The following is a 20,373-nucleotide window of genomic DNA, read 5'->3' as shown; positions in this document are numbered from 1 at the left end:
TCATACTAAATGTACAGTAATAAAATATAGTTTGCCCAAACAAGGAAATTTATAGATTACATAGTTAAGTCAGCTCGAAATTCATCTAGCTAAATTAACTCTCATCAAAAGTGCATTTGCATTGATCATCAGCCAATTAAATTATTCTAAGGAAAAATGAAGTCCAAGTTAGTATGGGATTATAAAAATCAAAACAAATGCCTGTATTCTAATATACAATAGTTACAGCTGCATCTAAAAAGAGCAAAACATACTTTGGTAAAAGGGAACCAAAATCATCAGGACAATAAATAATAATGAACTGGGCCAAAAAGACCAAAGACTTAAAGGAGTCTTTAATATAAATTTTTAAGTTATTCCACAGTAGGTATAGCCCACTTCCCCTTGTCTTAGAATTAAATGAAATTCTCTGAGAAATGGCATTAAACCAAACACAAAGTCAAGTTGATCACTAAGGCAGTTAACAAGTATCACTTGACACTTAGCCTGGTCCCAGAAGGTGTTAAGAATTTTTAGTCAACAACAATTCAAGGGCACCTGGGTGGCTCAGCTGGTTAGATGTCCGGCTCCTGACTTCTGCTCAAGTCATGATACCACAAATCTATCAGTTGGAGCCATTCAACTGATAGCCATTCAAACTATCTTGATGATATAATGAAACCTGACAAGTGGGGCACCTGGGTGGCTCAGTCAGTTGAGCATCAGACTCTTGGTTTTGTTTGGGTCAGGTAATGATCTGCAGGTTCCTGAGTTCGAGCCCCTCGTGGGACTTTCTGCTGACAGCACAGAGTCTGCTTGGGAATTTCTCACTCTCTCTCTCTGCCCCTTCCGGCCCAACTGTCTCTCCCCCTCAAAATAAAATAAACAAAATTTTTTAAATTTCATCTTACACAAAGCAGTTGCAGACTAATACATGATGATATAACTGCATATATTAGCATTTTCTTGCTTTAGAAGTTGTATTGGCAAACTGCATAAATATGTATGGAATCAAGCTTATAAAAATGAAAACTGTAGACTGAACAATAATCTAAAATAATCCTAGTATCTATGGCAGAAGAGCTTAAGTTTTGGTGCCATAATTTCTCCCTTCATGGAGGAGTTAAATCAGTTGAAGTATATTTCTGTAACACAATTAAAGTCTTCTTTTAAAATTAAAACAAACAAAACAATCAAAAGCAATTAAGCAGAAGTCCACAAATTTTTCATTTACTAATGCTAAACCATGTGGTTTATTTCAAGACCACATGAAGGGTAAGGCATTTCTACAAAAAATACCTGTTCTTAACTATAGAGTTATGGGAAGGCCGGGAGAGTAAGGGGGGAGGCAGGACAAACATTCACTCACTCACTCTCACAAACACACACAAACTGGTAACAGGGCTTCATCAAAAGTTTTTTATTTCAAACAGTACCACTGAGACAGTGAAAAGACAACTCACAATGGGAAAAGATACCTGCAAATTATGCCTATGATTCAGGACTTATATTCAAAATATATAAAGAATGTTTACAATTAGACAAATACTTTAAACATGGACAAAGAATTTCAACAGAAGTTTCTTCAAAAAAGACATACAAATGGCTAATAAGTACTTGAAAAGATGTTCATCACTGTCAGTTTTAAGGGAAATGCGTATTAAAGATACCTCTTATTATCCACATATTAAAGATACCACAAAAAGATAGCACTTCATTTCATTTCCATTGCAATGGCTAAATTAGGGATACCTAGATGGCTTGGTTGGTTAAGTATCTGACTCTAGGGGCCAGCTCAGGTCATGATCTCACGGCTACCCACTTGTGCTCTCTCAAATAAAACTTAAAAAAAAAATTAGAAAAAAAAAGAATGGCTAAATTACAGGCAGATGGTAACAAATGTTGGTGAGAATATGGAGAAACTGGAACCTTCATATAATGCTGATGAGAATGTAAAACAGTACAGTCATTTTGGAAAATAGTTTGGCAGTCTCAAAATGTTAAACATATCAATTCCACTCCCAATATCTACCACCAAAAGGACTAAAAACATGTCAGTACAAAACACTTGTACATGAATGTTCAGAGCAGCATCATCAATAAGTACAAACAACTCAATTCTCATTAAAATTAATGAACAAAATGTGATAGAACCATATAGTGCACTGTGAATAAAGATAGTGACACATGCTACAATATGAATCTTGAAAGCATATGCTAACTTAAAGAAACCAGACATAAAACACCAAAGTATGATTTTACTTCTATAAAATATCCAGCAAAGGCAAATCTATAGATACAGAAAGGAGACTGGTGGTTACCTCAGACACAGAAAAAAGAGAGGAATAAATGCAAGTGAGCACAGATTTCTCTTAGTGGAGATAAGATTGTGTTGACAGTTGCACAACTTTGAATATACCAAAAATCATACAATTGTACACTTAAAATGGGGGAAATTTGTGGTAAATAACTCAATGAAACTGTTAAATAGATCACAACGTTTCCATACTAATATCAAAATCCTGTAAAGAACACAAAGAAAAGAATAAAAATGAATACTAACCTGTGTTCTGCCTCAAGCGAACTTGAAAGAACATCAGTTTGTGGGAAGGTTGAAGACCGAATGATCTGCTGGGAGATTACTGAGGCATTGCCATTCTCTTGTGGAATTTCATTTTCATCGAAGTTTCGGTTTATATCCCTTTCTTGGTGAGTACTATTGCTGTTATGCAAATTAAATGAGTCGTCATCCTGGTTTAGGGGGAGTTAAAAAAAAAAGAATGAGATAGAGAATACAATTGCTAAAAATTTTAATAGACTCTTGTTACATTTCCAGACAATACATAAATGTTATAATCATTAAATTTAGGAGACATTCTCAGACCATGTAAACTTAAGCTGTGAAGGATACCCCAAAGCTTTCCAACTATTTCTTCATGACTATTCAACAAAGGCAAATCAAAAGGATGAAGCTAGGCAATGTGGAAAACAGAAGAAAACATTTTTGCACAGGAACACCAGAATGAGCAAAAACTGCTTCAGAAAGGAAGTCATTCTTTATGCAAATAAACAAACTAGCGTTGCTTTCAGGAAGATGATTATTTTGATAAAGTTTATTCAAAGGTCTTAAATGATTATTTGTCTAAATAGTTCAATGACATGTTAATGTCAAACCAAGAGTTACTACAAGTTCAATTACCTTCTCTGAGCCTGCATGACTTTCATCTTCGTGTTCCTCTTCTACTCTATCCCTTTTCAATGCTTTCAAAAATTCACTCTTCTTATCAGTGCGCATACGTGTCAGTTTGGTTAGACGAGGTTGCTGATTAAGTTTGTCAACAGGTGAAGAGGAATTTGAGCGATTACACTAGAAAAAATTCAGGAATATTAATAAACATGTAGACAAAGCGTATCAATATAAAGTTCACAACTACCACAACTTCCTATTTCATCTTTATTCACAATACAAAACTGATTTTAAGTCTATTTTCTTCTATACCTGTATGTTTTATCTACCCCAGTGAATGAGCAGATTTTCTTTCTTCTTTTATAAATTTTTTTTTAACATTTATTCATTTTTGAGAGACAGGGAGACAGCGTGAGCAGGGGAGCGGCAAAGAGAAAGGGAGACACAGAATCCGAAGCAGGCTCCAGGCCCTGAGTTGTTGGCAGAGCCCAATGTGAGGCCTGAACTCACGAACCGCGAGATCATGACCTGAGCTGAAGTGGGACACTCAACCGACTTGGCCCCCCAGGTGCCCCAAAAGACTTTTCTTTAAAAAAAAAAAAAAAAAACAAAAACAAAACGATTTTGTTATAGCATAAAACAATTAAGGTCTGGCAATACTAAAAACTACTGTTTTAAATTAAGAGGGTTTTTTTTAATTACTTTTTTTTGAGAGACACAGAGAAGGCATGTGTGCAAGCAGGGTGTGGGGAGAGGGAGAGAAAGAATCTAAAGCAGTCTCCACACCCAACACAGAGCCCGACCATGACATCATGATGTGAGCCAAAATCAAGAGCCAGATGCTTAACTGAATGAGCTGCCCAGGTGCCCCCTAAATTAAGAGTTTAAATACAATTTTATAAAATATTCTAAAGCTATTTAAATATGCCTAAAATACATATAAGAGTGGTTTTTAAAACTGTGTTCCTCAGTTTTAGGGTCCTAAAAATAGTTCCAATAAAACCTATTTTATAATTATTTACACACAGATACACAGAGGGTTTATCAGGTAGGATTTCACCAAGGAAAATATTTGTGGTTGGGCAGGAGGGAGGTAAGGAGAGACCTGTACTAGAGTCCTTTTGTTTTGGGGGTTCTGACAGTGGAATACATTAGAAAATAGAATGTTACAACTCCGTGTCACAAAAATTTGTAGCCATGGAAAACTACCGTAATGCTTAACTATTGGCAACACTATCTACAAACTATAAGGAATCTAAGCCACAATTACCAGCTATGAATGCTGGTCCCTTCATTCCAGTTCTAACTTTCTATGATTATGACAGGCTATGATGTTCCAACAAAGTACTGAGAGCAATTTCAAATGTAGCAACATAGTCACAAGTGTCTTTTGACCCTAAACTAATCAGAGAACTCGATGGTCTAGAAGTTTCAGAAACCTGGCCAAATGACAAAAAAATACTTAAGCTACCAGGCATATTAAGTCCATAAAGTAACAATATGCACCTCCCCTCCCTCTTCTCCTCTCTTGCCCCTTAAGTGTTAACACTAATAAAACATGTTAATAAAATAATGAAATGTCCATCATACCCAATGGAAGATTATATAATACAAATCCTCATTTTCAGTCAAAGTTCAATCCTACAGCATAGCCTAACTCTTAACATAAGTGTCAAAACTGCAACTGTCATAATCCTTTCCTTAAAAATTATTTGTGGCACTGGGAAGCCTAGGTGGCTCAATGGGTTGGGTGTCCAACTCTTGATTTCCACTCAGGTCATGACCTCATGGTTCATGGGTTCGAGCCTCGCATCGGGCTCTGTGCTAACAACTCAGAGCCTGGATCCTGCTTTGGATTCTGTGTCTCCCCCTCTCTCTGACCCTTCCCTGCTTGTGCTCTCTCAAAAATACATTAAGAGGGGTGCCTGGGTGGCTGTCAGTTAAGCATCCCACTTCAGCTCAGGTCATCATCTCAGTTTGTGAGTTCAAGCCCCACATCAGGCTCTGTTCTGACAGCTCAGAGCCTGGAGCCAGCTTCACATTCTGTCTCCCCGTCTCTCGGCCCCTCCCATGCTCATGCTCTGTCTCTGAATAATAAATAAACATTAAAAAAATTTTTAATAAACTTTTAAATATATACTTAAATTATCCATACTTAAAGTGCAAAACTGATTAGCAAAGAGCAAAGTACTTGAATCAAGTTTTAGGGAAGAACTAAAATATCTCATTTTAATGTATTCATTTAATGAATCTATGCCTTTTGTTCACTATTACATTGTATGATTAAGATATGTTGCATTCCTCAGGAATAATTTTAAGTAACATACCTCTTTCACTGAAGTTGTTGATGGGCTAAAATTCTTGGCAGTTGATTTAAAAGCATTGAAGTTGCCAACACCATATGTAGACTCATGAGGGAAAGAAGTCCCAACTTTATTTTCTTTAGTTTGGCTTTTCCACTGAGTAGGCTAGAGGAAAACATCAAACATGAATGTCTATCAAAACCAGATTATTCAGAGGAGAAAAACAAAGTGAACACAATACAGATGACTGTGTGTGACTCATAAAAATAATTATTGTATTACATCTTAATCATTCCTACATATTTCTCTTCTTTTTCTACAACTAAAATCAAAGCCTGGTATTTAGACAAAAAACATCTGACTACATTACTATTTTTACAAGGTCTTACAAACCTAAAGTCAGGTTTGTTTTGCCTAATATCAAGAAAACACAAGTACGAGTTCCAAAAACCTAACACTGAACACCAAGGAAACAGCACTATGTACTATATTTAGCAAAACAAAATTTTATAGATTTACTACCAATAATATAAGAAAACACATACATGAGCAAACACACACATCATTTAAAAGATAATTAAAAGTAATGATACACAATGGGTGAACTCTTTCCACTTTAAAGTCAGTATCCCACCAACAACCCCTCCCACTTTGGTATAAAATTTTTTAACATTCTATTCTCAAAGTAACCCAATTGGTACCAACTTAAAACTTGCATTTTAAACAATTTAGAACTTACTTTTGTAGGTGGAGCAGCAGGTTTAGGGACTAAGCCTTTATAAACACTTGGACCAGTCCCGTTCTTAACTGGTTGTGACTGAAGATTTCCTACTACTGGGAATCCAGATAGCTGTAAGTCTTTTGTATTACCTTTCTTAATGACCAGCATCCTTGGAGCTCTAGATTTAGGATTCGGAGGATATTCTGCATAAATAAAGCACGAGCAAGAGTTACATACAGTTTAAATTTTAGCATAAAATTAAACCACACACACACACACACACACACACACACACACACACACACACACACACAAAAACAGCATAATCCAATCCTTGATTATATTTAAAAATAATTGCTGCTTCCTGGGCAAAATAATTAAGCTAAATAAGTATAAGCTATATTCCTGCTTCATAAATAAAGCTAAAACATAAACAGAATATAGCAAGGATTGCACAATGTCAAGTAATACAAATGAATTCAGCTGAACACTGGCCTAAAACGTTAATTAAATTTTTTAATTGCAAATTTCATTCTAGTCTCCTAAGGCTTAGAATATAAAGTACATTATATTTTCCTCTTCTCCATTTTCAAAAAATAGTTTTTCTAACTCCTTCTCATTCTTATCTCACTTACAAAGTTACTATCAATAAACAAAGAACTATAGTCCCTCAATTTCTAAATTGCTACTCAAGTTGTGACTAATAAAAAACAGAATTCTATTTTCACAATACCAAGTCATTCAAATATTTACTGGCCATCTAACTATAATGAAGGCATTATGTAAGTTATAGGGTAACAAACTCAATTCTTCTGAAGATAGTACTAGGAATAATTGCTAACAGAGCTGTTTTCTCAAGAGAAATTCAATTGCTAAAATATGAAAACCTGCCCATAGAGTTTAATTTTAATCCCAGAATTTAGTTAGTGTAGGTATTACACGTGAGCATGTTCACAATTACTGTGGTGAAGTATGTCTTTCTTCCTTTACAAAAATTCTCTAAGTGTCAGTTTCATAGTTGAAGAGTTTAGAATAAAAGAATTAAGGGGAGAAAGCTTAGGAAATCTAAATCAAGATTAGCATTGTTTATTAAAGAAGTTCCTGTGACATGTTGAGTTGCCTAAATGTTTGTGATGATGCCCCACCTCAAACAAACCAAACCAAAATTCCTACTGGATCATCTCAAAAACTAAACAAGGACTTATAGGGGCATGAAGAGACTCTCAAACTTCATCTGAGGCTTCAAAATCTTCAAAATATAGAGCTGGTATGCTACTTCATTTTACTGCTGATGTATAAAAGAACAAGAACCTAGAGCAAACTGAGCAAATCCTCTTAAAAGTTAAACACATGGCTAATCTACTAAGGCAAATATTCCAACTTCTTGGATGCCTTACAAGGCCCAAGGAATAAAGGCTAAGAAAGAAATCTTTGGTCACACAAAAACAGAAATTAAATCAGCAATATACAGCTTTTCTAAAGAACTTACACAATTAAGTCAACAAAACAAAAATTAAGTATAAAGATGTTTCAGGGTGCCCGGGTGTCTCCGTTGATTAAGTGTCTGACTCTTGATTTTGGCTCACGTTATGATCTCACAGTTCATGGGATCGAGCCCCCCACAGAGTCACTGTGCTAACAGCATGGAGCCTGCTTAGGATTCTCTCTCCCTGTCTTTCTGCCCCTCCCCTGCTCAGACGCATGCGTGCTCTCTCTGTCAAAATAAGTGAAGAAGAAAAAAGGAGAAGAGGAAGAAGAAGAGGAAGAAGAAGAGGAAGAAGAAGAAGGGAAAGAAAGATCTCACAGATGAAAAAAGAACCCTAGAAATAGCACTAAACCATTTAAGCTTTGCAATTATTCTGGTAAACAGATGATGACGGTGAGAATAAAACTGGGGAAAAAAAAGATTGCTAAAAGGAATCTCAAGAATCAGTAATGACTGATACTGGGAAATGCAAAAGGCAGTAAGAGTTTGCAAGGTCTCAGAAAGTCAAGTGCTGAAACAGAGGACATTTCTATCAGTACACCACAATTAAAGAAGTTCAAACATGGCTGATAAGCACACTTCCAGTTCAAAATGGTCCATTAAGCACACAAGTTTACCTTCTTTACCTTAAAGTAGGTCCTATGTTAAAATTACTATAATGGAGGAAAACAAATACAACAGGAAAAGAGTCACCATCATCAGCAAGGGGTGATGTCAACCCACATTTATGAAGAAGTAAAGAAAAAAACTTTTATTGAGTGTGCACAAAGGAACCTAACAGTTGAGGATGGGACTGATCCACCCCTGAATCTTGGATTACAGACCTGTACTTGAAAAAGCCACACATGGCAGAGGGCAGAAGTGAAACTTTTCAAAGATCAATTGCTATGAAAAGAAAGTTACTAAAGGAAATCCTAAACGATGTACTATAGGCAGGCGAAAAATGATCCCACATGGAAAGCTGAAGGTTCAAGAAAAAAATAAAGAAAACTTCTGTGTATAAGCAATCATTAATCAAAATTAGAAGGCAGAAGAGAAAGAGCAGACAAGCAAACAAGTATGTTATCTTTAAACCTCAACATACTTCCTGACTACTAAGTTCACTTTCCTAAAACTGGATTCCTGGACATCTAGAGCAAAAAATAATGTGGCTTTTTCCTCAAAGAAGCCTTCAGGGCAAAGACAGAATATTCTATAAAGAAGGAAGGTGAAGGGACATGTGGCTGGCTCAGTCGGTAGAGGATGCAACTCTATCTCAAGGTCTTGAGTTAAAGCCCCACATTAGGTGTGAAACCTATTTAAAAAAAAAAAAGAAATGTGAAGCCTAAGAAATAAATCATAGAAGACTAAGTAGCAAAGTAAGTACAGTACAGAGGTTAAGAACATGGACATTTACACCAGATTTATAGAATCTTGCTCCAACTCTATTAATTCTCTCATCTATAAAATGAAAAATAGCTCCTGTCAGAGAATTACTGTAAAATATTTTAAAATACTAGAAAAAAAATCTAGAAAAGTCAGACTATCTCCATTATAGTATGCTTCCAATTATATTTCAATATTGTATTAAACTTTAAGTTGATTTACCAAATTACAGAAGATGAGAAAAATTCTAACAGAAATAAACACAGACTAACCTATATCCTATGTAACTATGCTGAATATACTACATAAACCTGCCCATTTAATAACAAGAGCTCTTAATAGCAACCATTACAATAAAAGTAATGGAAAGGATGATGGCAGCACTAACTGTCCAAACTTTGAGTCATTTATATTACAGTTGACCCTTGAATAACAAGGTCTGAAATGCACCAGTCCACTTACATGCAAGTACTTTTCCAATAAATACATAAAAGTATTATATTTTTCTTATGATTTTCTTAATAAGGTTTTCTTCTCATAGCTTACTCTGTCACAATATACATGTAATACACAACATATGTTTTAATCAATTATGTTATCGGTAAGGCTTTCAATCAACAGTACACTATCAGTAGTACTTAAGTCTGGGGGGCGGGGGGATCAAAAGTTATACAGGGATTTTCGACCAAAGGGGTGGGGTAAGAGGCATTAAGGCCCCCAACTCCTGCACTGTTCAAGAGTCAAATGTACTTATAAACATGTTCATCTGTTCAGATTCTCCCTACAAATTCTGACATTAATCTTTCAAGTGCTGAAGCAGTTAGATTCAAACAGTATCCAATGTCTCCTTCTATTCTTTCTCCATTTACTTTGTCAACTGGTTAACAATATGCAAACACTTGTATTAAAAAAAAAACTAGAAAGTAAGTGATCTCAGTGACTTCCCTCTGTAAATTACACGTCCATATTATTTCCAACTCAGATAAGCAGGCATTGTCATTGAAATTTAAGTTAAAACACCTGAAGGCAAAGGAGTTTTAGATTTTCATATACCTGTTTTCTGCTACCCTCACAAACTATTATCTGACAATAACTGACTTTAAATATCCCTTTATTTCCTTGTTATTTATACTCTCCCAATATCTATGGATACAAGAGATTTTTTTTTTCTTAAATACAAAGTCAATGGTGGGAGGAGGACTGGCTCAATTCTTTCTAGAAAAAAACAATTAAAATACTGCCACCTATAATACAAACTAATTTGGCAACATGTGTAGTTAAGAGCAAACATTTCAATTCTTCATCCTCTTGTCTTTCACTACATTCCCTCCAAGTGTCTTCTATACGTTTTCTGATTCAATCACTTATTACTTTATTCTTTGATCTCTACCCTAAAAATTCCTCTTTTTTTGCCTTTTAATGAATCTGCAAGAATATCCATCACTTAACTAGATTTGAACATAACTTAGCTAACGTTCAGGTTCATTAAACAACTCTAACATGATCAAGTGTTTTACATAGATTGATTTACACAATAATTTTAATATTTTATGCAATTTAATATTTATACTGCTTTTCTCATTAAAATTGTGATCACCCTCATCTCTGAGATGAGAAAATTCACTCAGATTAAGTAATCTACCCAAAAGTCTAACCACCAGGTAAAACACCTAATGTTAGGGGCCCTGATCTATCTCATTCCATAACAAATGTCCTTTACTATATTATACACTAGTGGGGAAAATGGGAATTCAAGTATTTACTGCTATGCCAAATACTTCAAATTGTTACCATCCCCAACTAAAAATAAGCATATGAGGCCTGTAACTAAATGGTCAGAAAAAAAGTCTGCGTACTACCAAGTGAGATCAAAGTCCACCCTTTTCTGATGCCAAGTTACTGACTTGCTTTCATGATCTTGACAAAACAGTTAACTTTAATGGGTGAACAAAAGCATATGGCCAAATGAAGGGTGAATCACATGTGAATTAAGTTTTCACACTAATTTGAAAAAGAAACCTAGTCACATAAAATACAGTAATACACAAGTATCAAACCCAAACCTCAGCAATAAAAACAAATTCCTATTGTGAACACTAATTTTAATGCAGAAAACTAAATGTTTCCGATTTAAAGAAACTGACGTGGTTTGAATCTTTTTGGTTTTCAATTTTTTAATGTACAAATCTGTTTTGTTTCACAATAGAAGTTTGAAACAAATGAGTTTCATTAACTTATAACGTAAGCCAACAATAGGGGTATGGTGTTTTTTCTTTAATAAGGCCCCCTACATCACTCATACTTCTAAAAGAACTTACACGATGAACAAATAATACTTCTAGCTCTGACCAAGTAAAATTGACTTCTGTCAAGTTGTCTAATCAAACTCTATTAATTTTCCCTTATCAACCTTTAACGTATGTTGCATTACCTTTTTCTTCTTGTTCTAAGTTTAAAAACTATTTTCGTAAGACATTCAACGAAAGTGGAATCATTTCCACGTATAAACTACCAACAGATACTTTTACAAAGAAATTTGGTAAGGATTATTCCTTTCTCCTAATTCTACTTACAGAGTTCCTTTAAAAAACAAAATTCACTGGCTTTCATCATAATCGAATTCACTTAATGCAAACATGCATGTCACTCAATGTGTATGCTTTCGGCTACTATAATTGGAATTCTTTAGAAAATAACCCATCTTTAAGAAATAGTCACCAATTTGCTTTTAGAAAGCCAAACAAATAAAATTCTTAAAAATGAATATTGATGCTCTTAAGTAGTATATCAAATATAAGCAAAAAACAGGAAAGCTCATCAAGTTATCAAGGAATAGACACAAAAATAAATGCTAAGTTTAAACAACATTATGCTTAAATTAATTACTATAAGTGAAATTTTTCATTATTTAGTATCTTTAGAACTAAATGTCAGACTCTGCCAATAATATATTGCTGACATAATTCATCAACACAAAAATAGCCAGTAGTACTTCTGAAAACACACAAATCAACAATTACTAATTATGTATCAAATTGTATACAAACATATACACATCATTTTTTCTCTTTCTCACCTCCCAAATATATCAGTCACACAACTGAGTATTTTCAAATGGTCACAGGCACACTCAAGTACCTTTTAGTTTTCAAGTATTAAAGATATAGATTAATTTAGTAAGCCTTAATCTTGGACACCCAACAGTGCTCCTGATTAAGATCAAAACAATAAAAAAGTCACAGATATAAGCTGCAGGAAGGTGTTTTTTAAGAAGCTAAATAAGTTCTAAGTAGAATTACACTTATGTAATTATATTTTAAACAGTTTAGTTACTTTCCCTCAAGGTATTTTTTTTTAATTGGGATATTTTGTTTAGATTCTTGCAATTTCTGATCTACAAAAGGACAGTTTCAGGGACAAACTGGTTTGTTTAATACATATTACATTTCGGTTATTAAATTTTTACTTACCTGGAAGGAAGTAGCACTAGAAAAGTTCTATTGAAGTCTTTCCTAAAATTCTCTCATGTCTTCCTCAGGAACATTGCTATTTTAAATGTTGCAATGGGGAAAACGATATTTGGGAACCCAGGGGGGAAAGTGAGAAAGGAATAGTGAAGTGTAATACAATGAAAACTTCATTGTATTCCTATGGGAAGTACTGGGAGTTTAACAGTTAATCAAGCCACAATTAACCATTTTCTTTTTTCTAATGCAAACACACTTCTTAGTTTACCTAAGGCACAGAACATCTTCCTTTTAAACATCTTTTCAACTAGTGCTCAAAATCCTTAGACCAACCCTGAAACAGTAGAACCAAAATCTTTATATTAATACATTTTATTCTCAATATTTTCAAAGATGTACTTGCCTTTAAATCATTTCTAAAATTATTAAATTAACCAAGGATCAGTACCAATAGTATCTATAGGTAGTTTTATATGACAAAAGCTCACTGACATTAATTTTTTATTTACTTTCATTCTAATCAAATCCAAATTATTCCTAATTTCTTAAGAGACTCTATTTAACACCTTCCAGGTGGTTCTATATTCTTATGCAATCAGCTGTTCCCAGAAAAACTGAATAATAAGGAAACATACCTAAGAGAGGAGCTTGGGAGATTTTTTTGGTTGGGTATGTGTGTGTCTGGGCGTGTAGGCCTGGGGAGAGTGGTAGAAATACTAATTTGCAATACAGAAAAAACAATGCCATTCACATGGTTCTAACAAAAGTGTCTGACCACCCCCACCCCCACCCTCAAAAAGCCCTTAAATAAATCGGGAGATCAAAAGAAAACAAAGTAATGCCCCAGAGTTATCACCCATAAATACATTAAAGAACAGCATAGGAAGTGGCAAAGTTTAAAATAATGCCTTTATCATTAGCACTAGTATGCTGTCACAAGCCACAATCCTTTTATTTTGGTAAGTTGATAATTTTCAATAGGAAAATACAAATGAACATGTGTATAAGTTCCAAAGTGGATTCGTCACCTTTGAATTTGGCATCAAATAATTAAATTTATTTTTCAGATATCAAATCTTCATATTTAAAATTTTTTCCATTATTTTAAACTTCACTTGAATCTTTAAAAAGCTGTCTGATTTGTACTATATGAGTGCGCTTTAATCTTCTGTAAGATGCTATCAAATTAAACTCAGCAGTTTTAAAGAAAAGGGGTTATTACCAAAAAAAAAAAAAGTCATTAAGCTCTGACAATCAAAAAGACAAATAATTCCAAACAGATTAGTTCCATAGGCAAATTTATACAAGTATTTAATACTCTCTATGTATAACCATTTTCATAAGTAAAAAGATTGATTTTATGTCACACTATGATTAGAAGTACTTATCTTTTCAGTTTAAGTTTTCAACTGTGAAAAACTAAAAATTAATTTAAACTAAGTTTTTTGTTTCCTTAAGATTATCAGGCTGCGTTTGAAACAACATTGATTCATTACATTAACTTACAACCATTAAAAAAACTCGTGAGTATACTTAATGGTACTAATCTGTGCAAGTCAAGTATTTCAAATCAAACTCCTTCTATCCCCAGTATCTTTTTAAAAGGTAAGTGCTACCGTTTTGTGTAGCTGAGCACTCAAAAACATATTTATAAGAGTAAGTTTAATTCTAGACTACTCTTTATTTTTAAAAACACAAAAAAGTAAAACATACAAATAACATTTTATACCCCTCAAAGTTAAATTAAAAATTACTTACCCCATACACCTGCAGCTAATGATTTATTCTGATTTGGTTCTCTTTCATATTCAGGATTTAAAGATGGCTGAAAAAATTGGAATGAAAATAAATGTTCACGCTGCTCACATTTTTTAAAAATAAACCTTTTAAAAGTAATCTCAAAACCATACTGATAAAAACCCTGATATGATACGATGAACTCTTAACTATTAAAGACCATTCAGGAACCTCACTAACTTATTCTGCTAACCAGCAAAATGGTTACTATCTATACTCACTTCTACTAAAGAGAAAACAAGGAAATGGTCTTTAAATATTCTTATCCCCAACTACTTGAGAATGCGTGGATTTAAAAAAAAAAAAAAAAAAGAGCAAACAAGACAATGTGGTTTTTTCATCAACTGGAAAAAATCACCCTTTCGTAGCCTAAGGTCAAAAGCAAGGAAGAGAAAAATCAGACTACTCCCAACAGGTGTTAGGTTTTCGTTGCTGGATGCATTCGTTGTAACACACTCATTCTCAAAACAAAGTACAAATTTTTATTTCAACAAGTGATTCACAAGATATTAAAAAGTGATTTCAGCATTGAATGTGTACTCAAAACCAATTTTAGAATCCTAAATTTCCAGGTATTTTCTGTTACCTAGCAACAATGCCTGCCTTAAAGAAGGTACTTAACACATGTTGAATAAAATGAATCTTGATATATTTTACTTACCAACAAAAGTAAACTATTTACACTCTAATGACATTACTGTAAATAAAGTCCCAAAAGACTATACACGCATACCAGTATGATTCCTTGATACAAACTTAACAGGACTGAGAAGACTTTCGTGGAAGCAATAGGTGCTTTCTAAAAAATACAGTATTAGAAATTACACTATAGGTCTATCTATCTTCAGGGCTAGGATCATGACCTCGGAAGCGATCAGCAACAGCGACAACAAGGCTGTTTTAACAAAGTAACAAAAACACTATCTTTGCTAGTCACAGCTACCCAGTTCAAGACAAGCCATCATTTTCTTCTGAACTAATACCACTATTTCCTAACTAGTCTCCCTGCTCTCACTCACTGTTATTCATTCAAGATTGAACAACTAAAATACTCTTCTAAAAAATTAAAATCAGATCAAATGATCCAAAGTTTTCCTTTGATCCAAAGGAGCTTCGTCCTACTGCACCTGTAATTAAACTGAAAGTCTTTCCCTTTACCTGCCCAGGTCCTACTCAATCAAAACCTTCTGCTACCTCTCTAATCTGGTTGAATAGTCACTTTACCCATACTGACCTTTTCCCCCTCAAACATTACAAGCTTGCTCCCCCACCTTAGGCCCTCTTCCCAGGATTAATAGAGCTGACTCCTTACCAACCAGGCCCTAGATTAAATGTCACTTCCCTAGAGAAATGTCTCCTGATCTCCAAAAAGTAGCCGTCCTGTCACTTTTTACCTAAATTTTCTACAAAATACTAATTACTTTCTTTTTATGTTGTGAATACATCTAATAGAACAGAAACTCAGTGAGAGTAGGACCTTGCTATCTTGTTTCACCTTTCAAAACAGCTAGACTCAGAGCCAGTCAAATATATACTGAATGAAGAACGAACATATACAAATAATAAATTACCAGAGATGAACCACAAGAAAAAATGCCAAGATCAGTAAGATTTTACCCGAGACCAATTTTTCATGCAACTAGAGAAGCAGTGTGTTTAGACAGTCACATAGTGAGATTTAAAAATAAAGAAGAATTAAGAAAATTCTGAATTTTTGTAGGGCACCTGAGTGGCTCAGTCGGTTAAGCATCTGACTTCAGCTCAGGTCATGACCTCACAGTTAGTGAACTCGAGTCCTGCAGCAGGTGAGCACGAGCCCCAATTCAGATGAGCCCCACTTCTCTCTACCTCTGCCCCTTATGGGATTCTCTATCTCCCCCCTGCCCCGCATCATTCACTTGCACGTGTTCTCTCAAAAAAAGGAGGGGAAGGGAGGGGAGGAAAGGGAGACAGACATATAGAAAGAAAGAAAAAATTCTGTTTGTAACTAGTTCATAATTTGTTTTTAAGAGTGGAGTTAACTCTTCTAATTGTATCTGACCTAAGCCAACAAGTGGTTTACCTTCCCTCACCACTCAGAAACTTTTGAATAAAGTAGCTGAAAGACAAGGAGAACTATCCTGGAAGTAACTTAAGAGTAATATACGAATGGGGGCACCTGGGTGGCTCAGTCAGTTAAGCGTCTGACTTCACCTTGGGTCTGATCTCACCATTAGTTGAGTTCAAGCCCTGCATCAGGCTGTGTGATGACAGCTCAGAGCCTGGAGCCCACTTCAGCTTCTGTGTCTCCCTCTCTCTCTGCACCACCTCCCACTCACATTCTGTGTGCGTGCATGTGTGTGTGTGTGTGTGTGTCTCAAAAATAAACGTTAAAATAATTTTATAAAAAAAAGGTAATAAATGAATAAAACATTACTTAAAAGAGACAGTCTAAATAAAATGTACTAGTAAAATATTCTTTCCAAAAGCTTAAAAGCTTTTCAGAGATGTTATGATGCACTTACAAAAAAGCTAGCAAGCTCAGCCATTGTTTCTAAGGGAAACTGTTCAAATTTAAGGAATAAAATGACACAGATTTATCGAAAGTTTTTAAATGATTATATGGTTAAGACACAGGAGTAAGTAGGAGGAGGGAGAGGAATTGAGGAAAGAGAATTATATAAACAAAGAGCCTCACAAAATGTTGAAGATTAAACATAACTGAACCTACCAACTGTGATTTCTATAGATATGAACCATAGTGATAAAATCTCGTAAGAAAGCCTTGATGTTAAAATGGCGCTTGCAGAAACCTCATTTGTATTAAAGTTACAAGAAACTTACAAAATCCTCAGCCTCAAACTGTTTGCGTTCTCTCTTGTCTTCTTTCCTCCCTGCTTCATTGTCAGGTATGCTGTTTTCATGTAGTCCTTGGCTTTTCCCAGAATGGAAAATACTGCTACGAGAACGAGAACTTCCACCATGGTATCCCCCTCGATGATTTATGTTTTCAGTACCATTTCTTCCATGCATCCGCCATCCATTTTTTTCTTTCCTTCCAAAGTTACCTTATTTAAGAATGGTAAAGTAACATAAATTCAAAGATGGCTCTGGTTAACTACTGAATCACAAAACATTCTTAAAACAACATGAAGAAAATCATCCTACACTCTCACTTCTTAGCAAATTTTACCTCCATTAGGACGTCCAATACCAGAATCAAAGCCATCTGAAGAGTTGTGTCGTCGACGATTCACATCGTAACGATTTTCTGTCCATGAAAAATTTTCAGAATGCTTCTCAAAATTCAGTGACGACTGAAACAAATCATAAACACATACATGAACATACACATAAAACCTAAATATAACTTTAAAAACTAGTAATAATCCGGCCTACATTATTTCCAAGAATTCTAAATGGTTAAGAACATTCTGTATTTACTGTCCATGTATTTGGTTAACTGGTAACTTATTAAAAGATGGATTCCACTGCTGGTCTATTTTCCTTGTCTAATGGAAGCTATTTTCAAAGAGCTTAACAACCACATCTACTTACCCAAAAACTTTAAAAGTAAAACACCACTGTAAGGGAAACAAGGCAAAACGTAGTACACTTCTCTTAAGTAACAGAATTTGACATTCTGTATCATACATTACTTAATTTAAATATAAATGGCTCAAGATTTTCTTGAACAACAGAAAGTTATGGCAAATGAAGCTTAAGTTCTATTTTAAGTTCTCCAGATTGATTTCCAAATTCCTCTTCCCCACAACAAGTGTTTTGTGAAAATTATCTAAAGAACGTATAGAGGCACCTGGCTGGCTCAGTCAGTGGATGATGTGACTATGGACCTCGGGGTTTGAGTTCAAGCCCCACAATGGGTGTAAAGATTACTTATAACTAAAATCTAAAAAAATAATAATTATTTATAAAAACTATTTTTAAAAATTAGGGATTTACAAAGAACATAAAAAGCCACAACTGTTTTTAAAGGTTGCTCTTCTTCCCCAGTATTAACCCATGAATCTGATAAAATCACAATCAAAACTTCCAACTTTTTAAATGCCCTGACCATTTCTCTGGGTTGGACTTATGTTACAACCATCTCCAGGACAATGAGCAGAGTACATCAGTTGAAATGTAAACCACTGCACATACTGGGTCATCCCCTGGGCCTTTCCACATTGCCACTGTAGGACCTTGTGGTATCATTCCCCTATTGCCCCAGCCTTATCTTGATGCTGTTTATTGTGCCATGAAAGATAGTCCTTGACCATCTCAGGTCTTCACCAGCATCCATGAAACAACAACAGGCTACCATGCTAGGCCTGCAAGTATGATAAAAACACAAACCCTTCACAGACCCTAACAGTTTTGGTGATGAGGATGCAACACTAACAGAGCTAAAATTCTCTAGAAAAAAATTAAAACAAGGGTCTGCAGGCCAGATTAGGGTAAGAGAAGACTCTCATGATCCTGGCAGCAACTGCTATCATCCAAGTGATAGGTGGAAGTAAGCATCCCTCAATGTTTAACAGCCAAGTGGCAAGGAGTAGAATTGAAACAAGGCACCCAAACAGTGCCTTAGTTGTTCTAATTCTCCCATGAATGGTAGAACAAAGGGATTTTTTATTATGACTGGGGCCCCAAGTGAAAGGCAATACTGCTGTGGCTGCTGAGCCAAAGCAACTCCACACTGAAATAAATGGTGTCAGCAATGAGGATAAACGGAGTTTTAGGAAGATTAAAAACTCATGAGAAGGAATTATGTTAACACTACTGACTTCTTGGAAACAAAGTAAATGCAGAGCCTAGCATGCTGGAGTGGAAGTGTTCTGTGCCTTCTGTACTCCCTGATCCCCCCCCCCACTTCCCACTACATCAACCTTAGCAACTTTAATGAGAATGTCAAGTACACTGATAGTTAAGGAAACTGACAAACTTCTATAGCTCTGCTAGACATACATGCTCAAGTCACCATCTCACTCCCATGAGGAGCAACAAAGTACTAAGCGAAGGGTGGCTGAAAATACTGAGGAATGTGGGGCAAAGCCAAGTCAATGTGGTGTATGGGGGGAGGAAAGGCCCCATCCTGGGTGTTTGATGAAGCCAAAAGGTACACAAGAGAAGAGGCAACATCAACTCTGAGTTGAGGAATCAGAAAACAAAAAGCCTACAAGCCACCCATGCAATGCCCAAAGGAGTGGTTTTCTCCTCCACCCTGTACTTTCCCTCATTCACAGATGAAGAAATCATTTCCTGAAAGCTTAGAGTGTAACCTTAAAGCGCATGGACGAAACTTCTCCGTCAGTGTCACTATAGTGAGAAAAGATGCCACTAAAACCCAATTTGACTGATTTTGGAGTTTGGAGAAAATTCAGCAGTAGGAAAGGGAAATTAAAGTGATCTTGCAGGTGGGGCCTTTAGGCCAATTCAATTTACCATTGTTTGTTGTGTTTTAACTTGGTACTAATGTTACATGCTTGTAATGAAAATGCTCAAGATTCTTCCATTCAGGGATATGACAGGATGACAGGTGATTTCTGTCCCCCTTCCAGGTCGTCTAGCAGAAACACCAAAGCCTCTCAAAAGAAAGAAAAAATATCAGAGACAGAATTGAAGATTTGATGTGTAATGGGATATTCAGAGACGCTACTTCCCAGTACAGAAGTGCCATGTGCCTGACACATACATCCCCTTTCTAAAGGGAATATGGCTCTTGCCCTACTGCTGAGCTCTTAAAGTGAACTTGAACTAAGAACAAAAAAAGGGGCCCATTAGGGCTCTCAACCTAATGAAAAGTATTTGAGCATGCAGCTGACCTTACTGGGACATTTGTTTTGCACAAAGAAGTGGCAACTACCCTTTACAGTAAACCTTATTCCTCTGCCTGCCACCTTAACAAGCTCCTGGTTCAATAAGGCTCTCAAATCATAGTTCCCTTAATTCCCCGGGGTCTGGTTCAACTAGGTTAAGAGAGGACAGTGTCCACTGGGTGGCAGCAGCCATCCAGCCTCAACAACTCTGGAAGACCAAATGGATTGTCAGTCAGCACAAAGGGCTAAAATGAAAAGCAGGACCCTGAC

General features: G+C 35.4%; 1 protein-coding gene across 3 annotated transcripts in view; it reads right to left on the bottom strand.

Annotated features, from left to right (window-relative positions):
• GPBP1 (GC-rich promoter binding protein 1) overlaps positions 1 to 20,373 on the bottom strand; it is a 76,677-nt gene that overhangs the window by 11,241 nt on the left and 45,063 nt on the right. For 2 of the 3 annotated variants that reach the window (XM_047086787.1, XM_047086780.1), the window contains exons 4-11: positions 17,478 to 17,601; positions 17,129 to 17,352; positions 14,267 to 14,333; positions 13,144 to 13,203; positions 6,209 to 6,393; positions 5,494 to 5,634; positions 3,179 to 3,346; positions 2,543 to 2,730 (exon numbers count right to left, since the gene is read on the bottom strand). In XM_047086787.1, coding sequence (XP_046942743.1) covers positions 2,543 to 2,730; positions 3,179 to 3,346; positions 5,494 to 5,634; positions 6,209 to 6,393; positions 13,144 to 13,203; positions 14,267 to 14,333; positions 17,129 to 17,352; positions 17,478 to 17,601 — 1,157 coding nt within the window. The remainder of the gene's footprint in view (positions 1 to 2,542; positions 2,731 to 3,178; positions 3,347 to 5,493; positions 5,635 to 6,208; positions 6,394 to 13,143; positions 13,204 to 14,266; positions 14,334 to 17,128; positions 17,353 to 17,477; positions 17,602 to 20,373) is intronic. The other variant, XM_047086797.1, reaches the window with a different exon arrangement.

Source organism: Lynx rufus, unplaced genomic scaffold (assembly GCF_022079265.1).
Source record: "Lynx rufus isolate CCGP_SWC_20201006 ecotype Redwood Valley unplaced genomic scaffold, mLynRuf1.p SCAF_1, whole genome shotgun sequence".
NCBI classification, from domain to species: Eukaryota; Metazoa; Chordata; class Mammalia; order Carnivora; family Felidae; genus Lynx; species Lynx rufus.
Note: the sequence above shows the minus strand (reverse complement) of the source record. Positions and strands in the feature narration are given on the sequence as shown.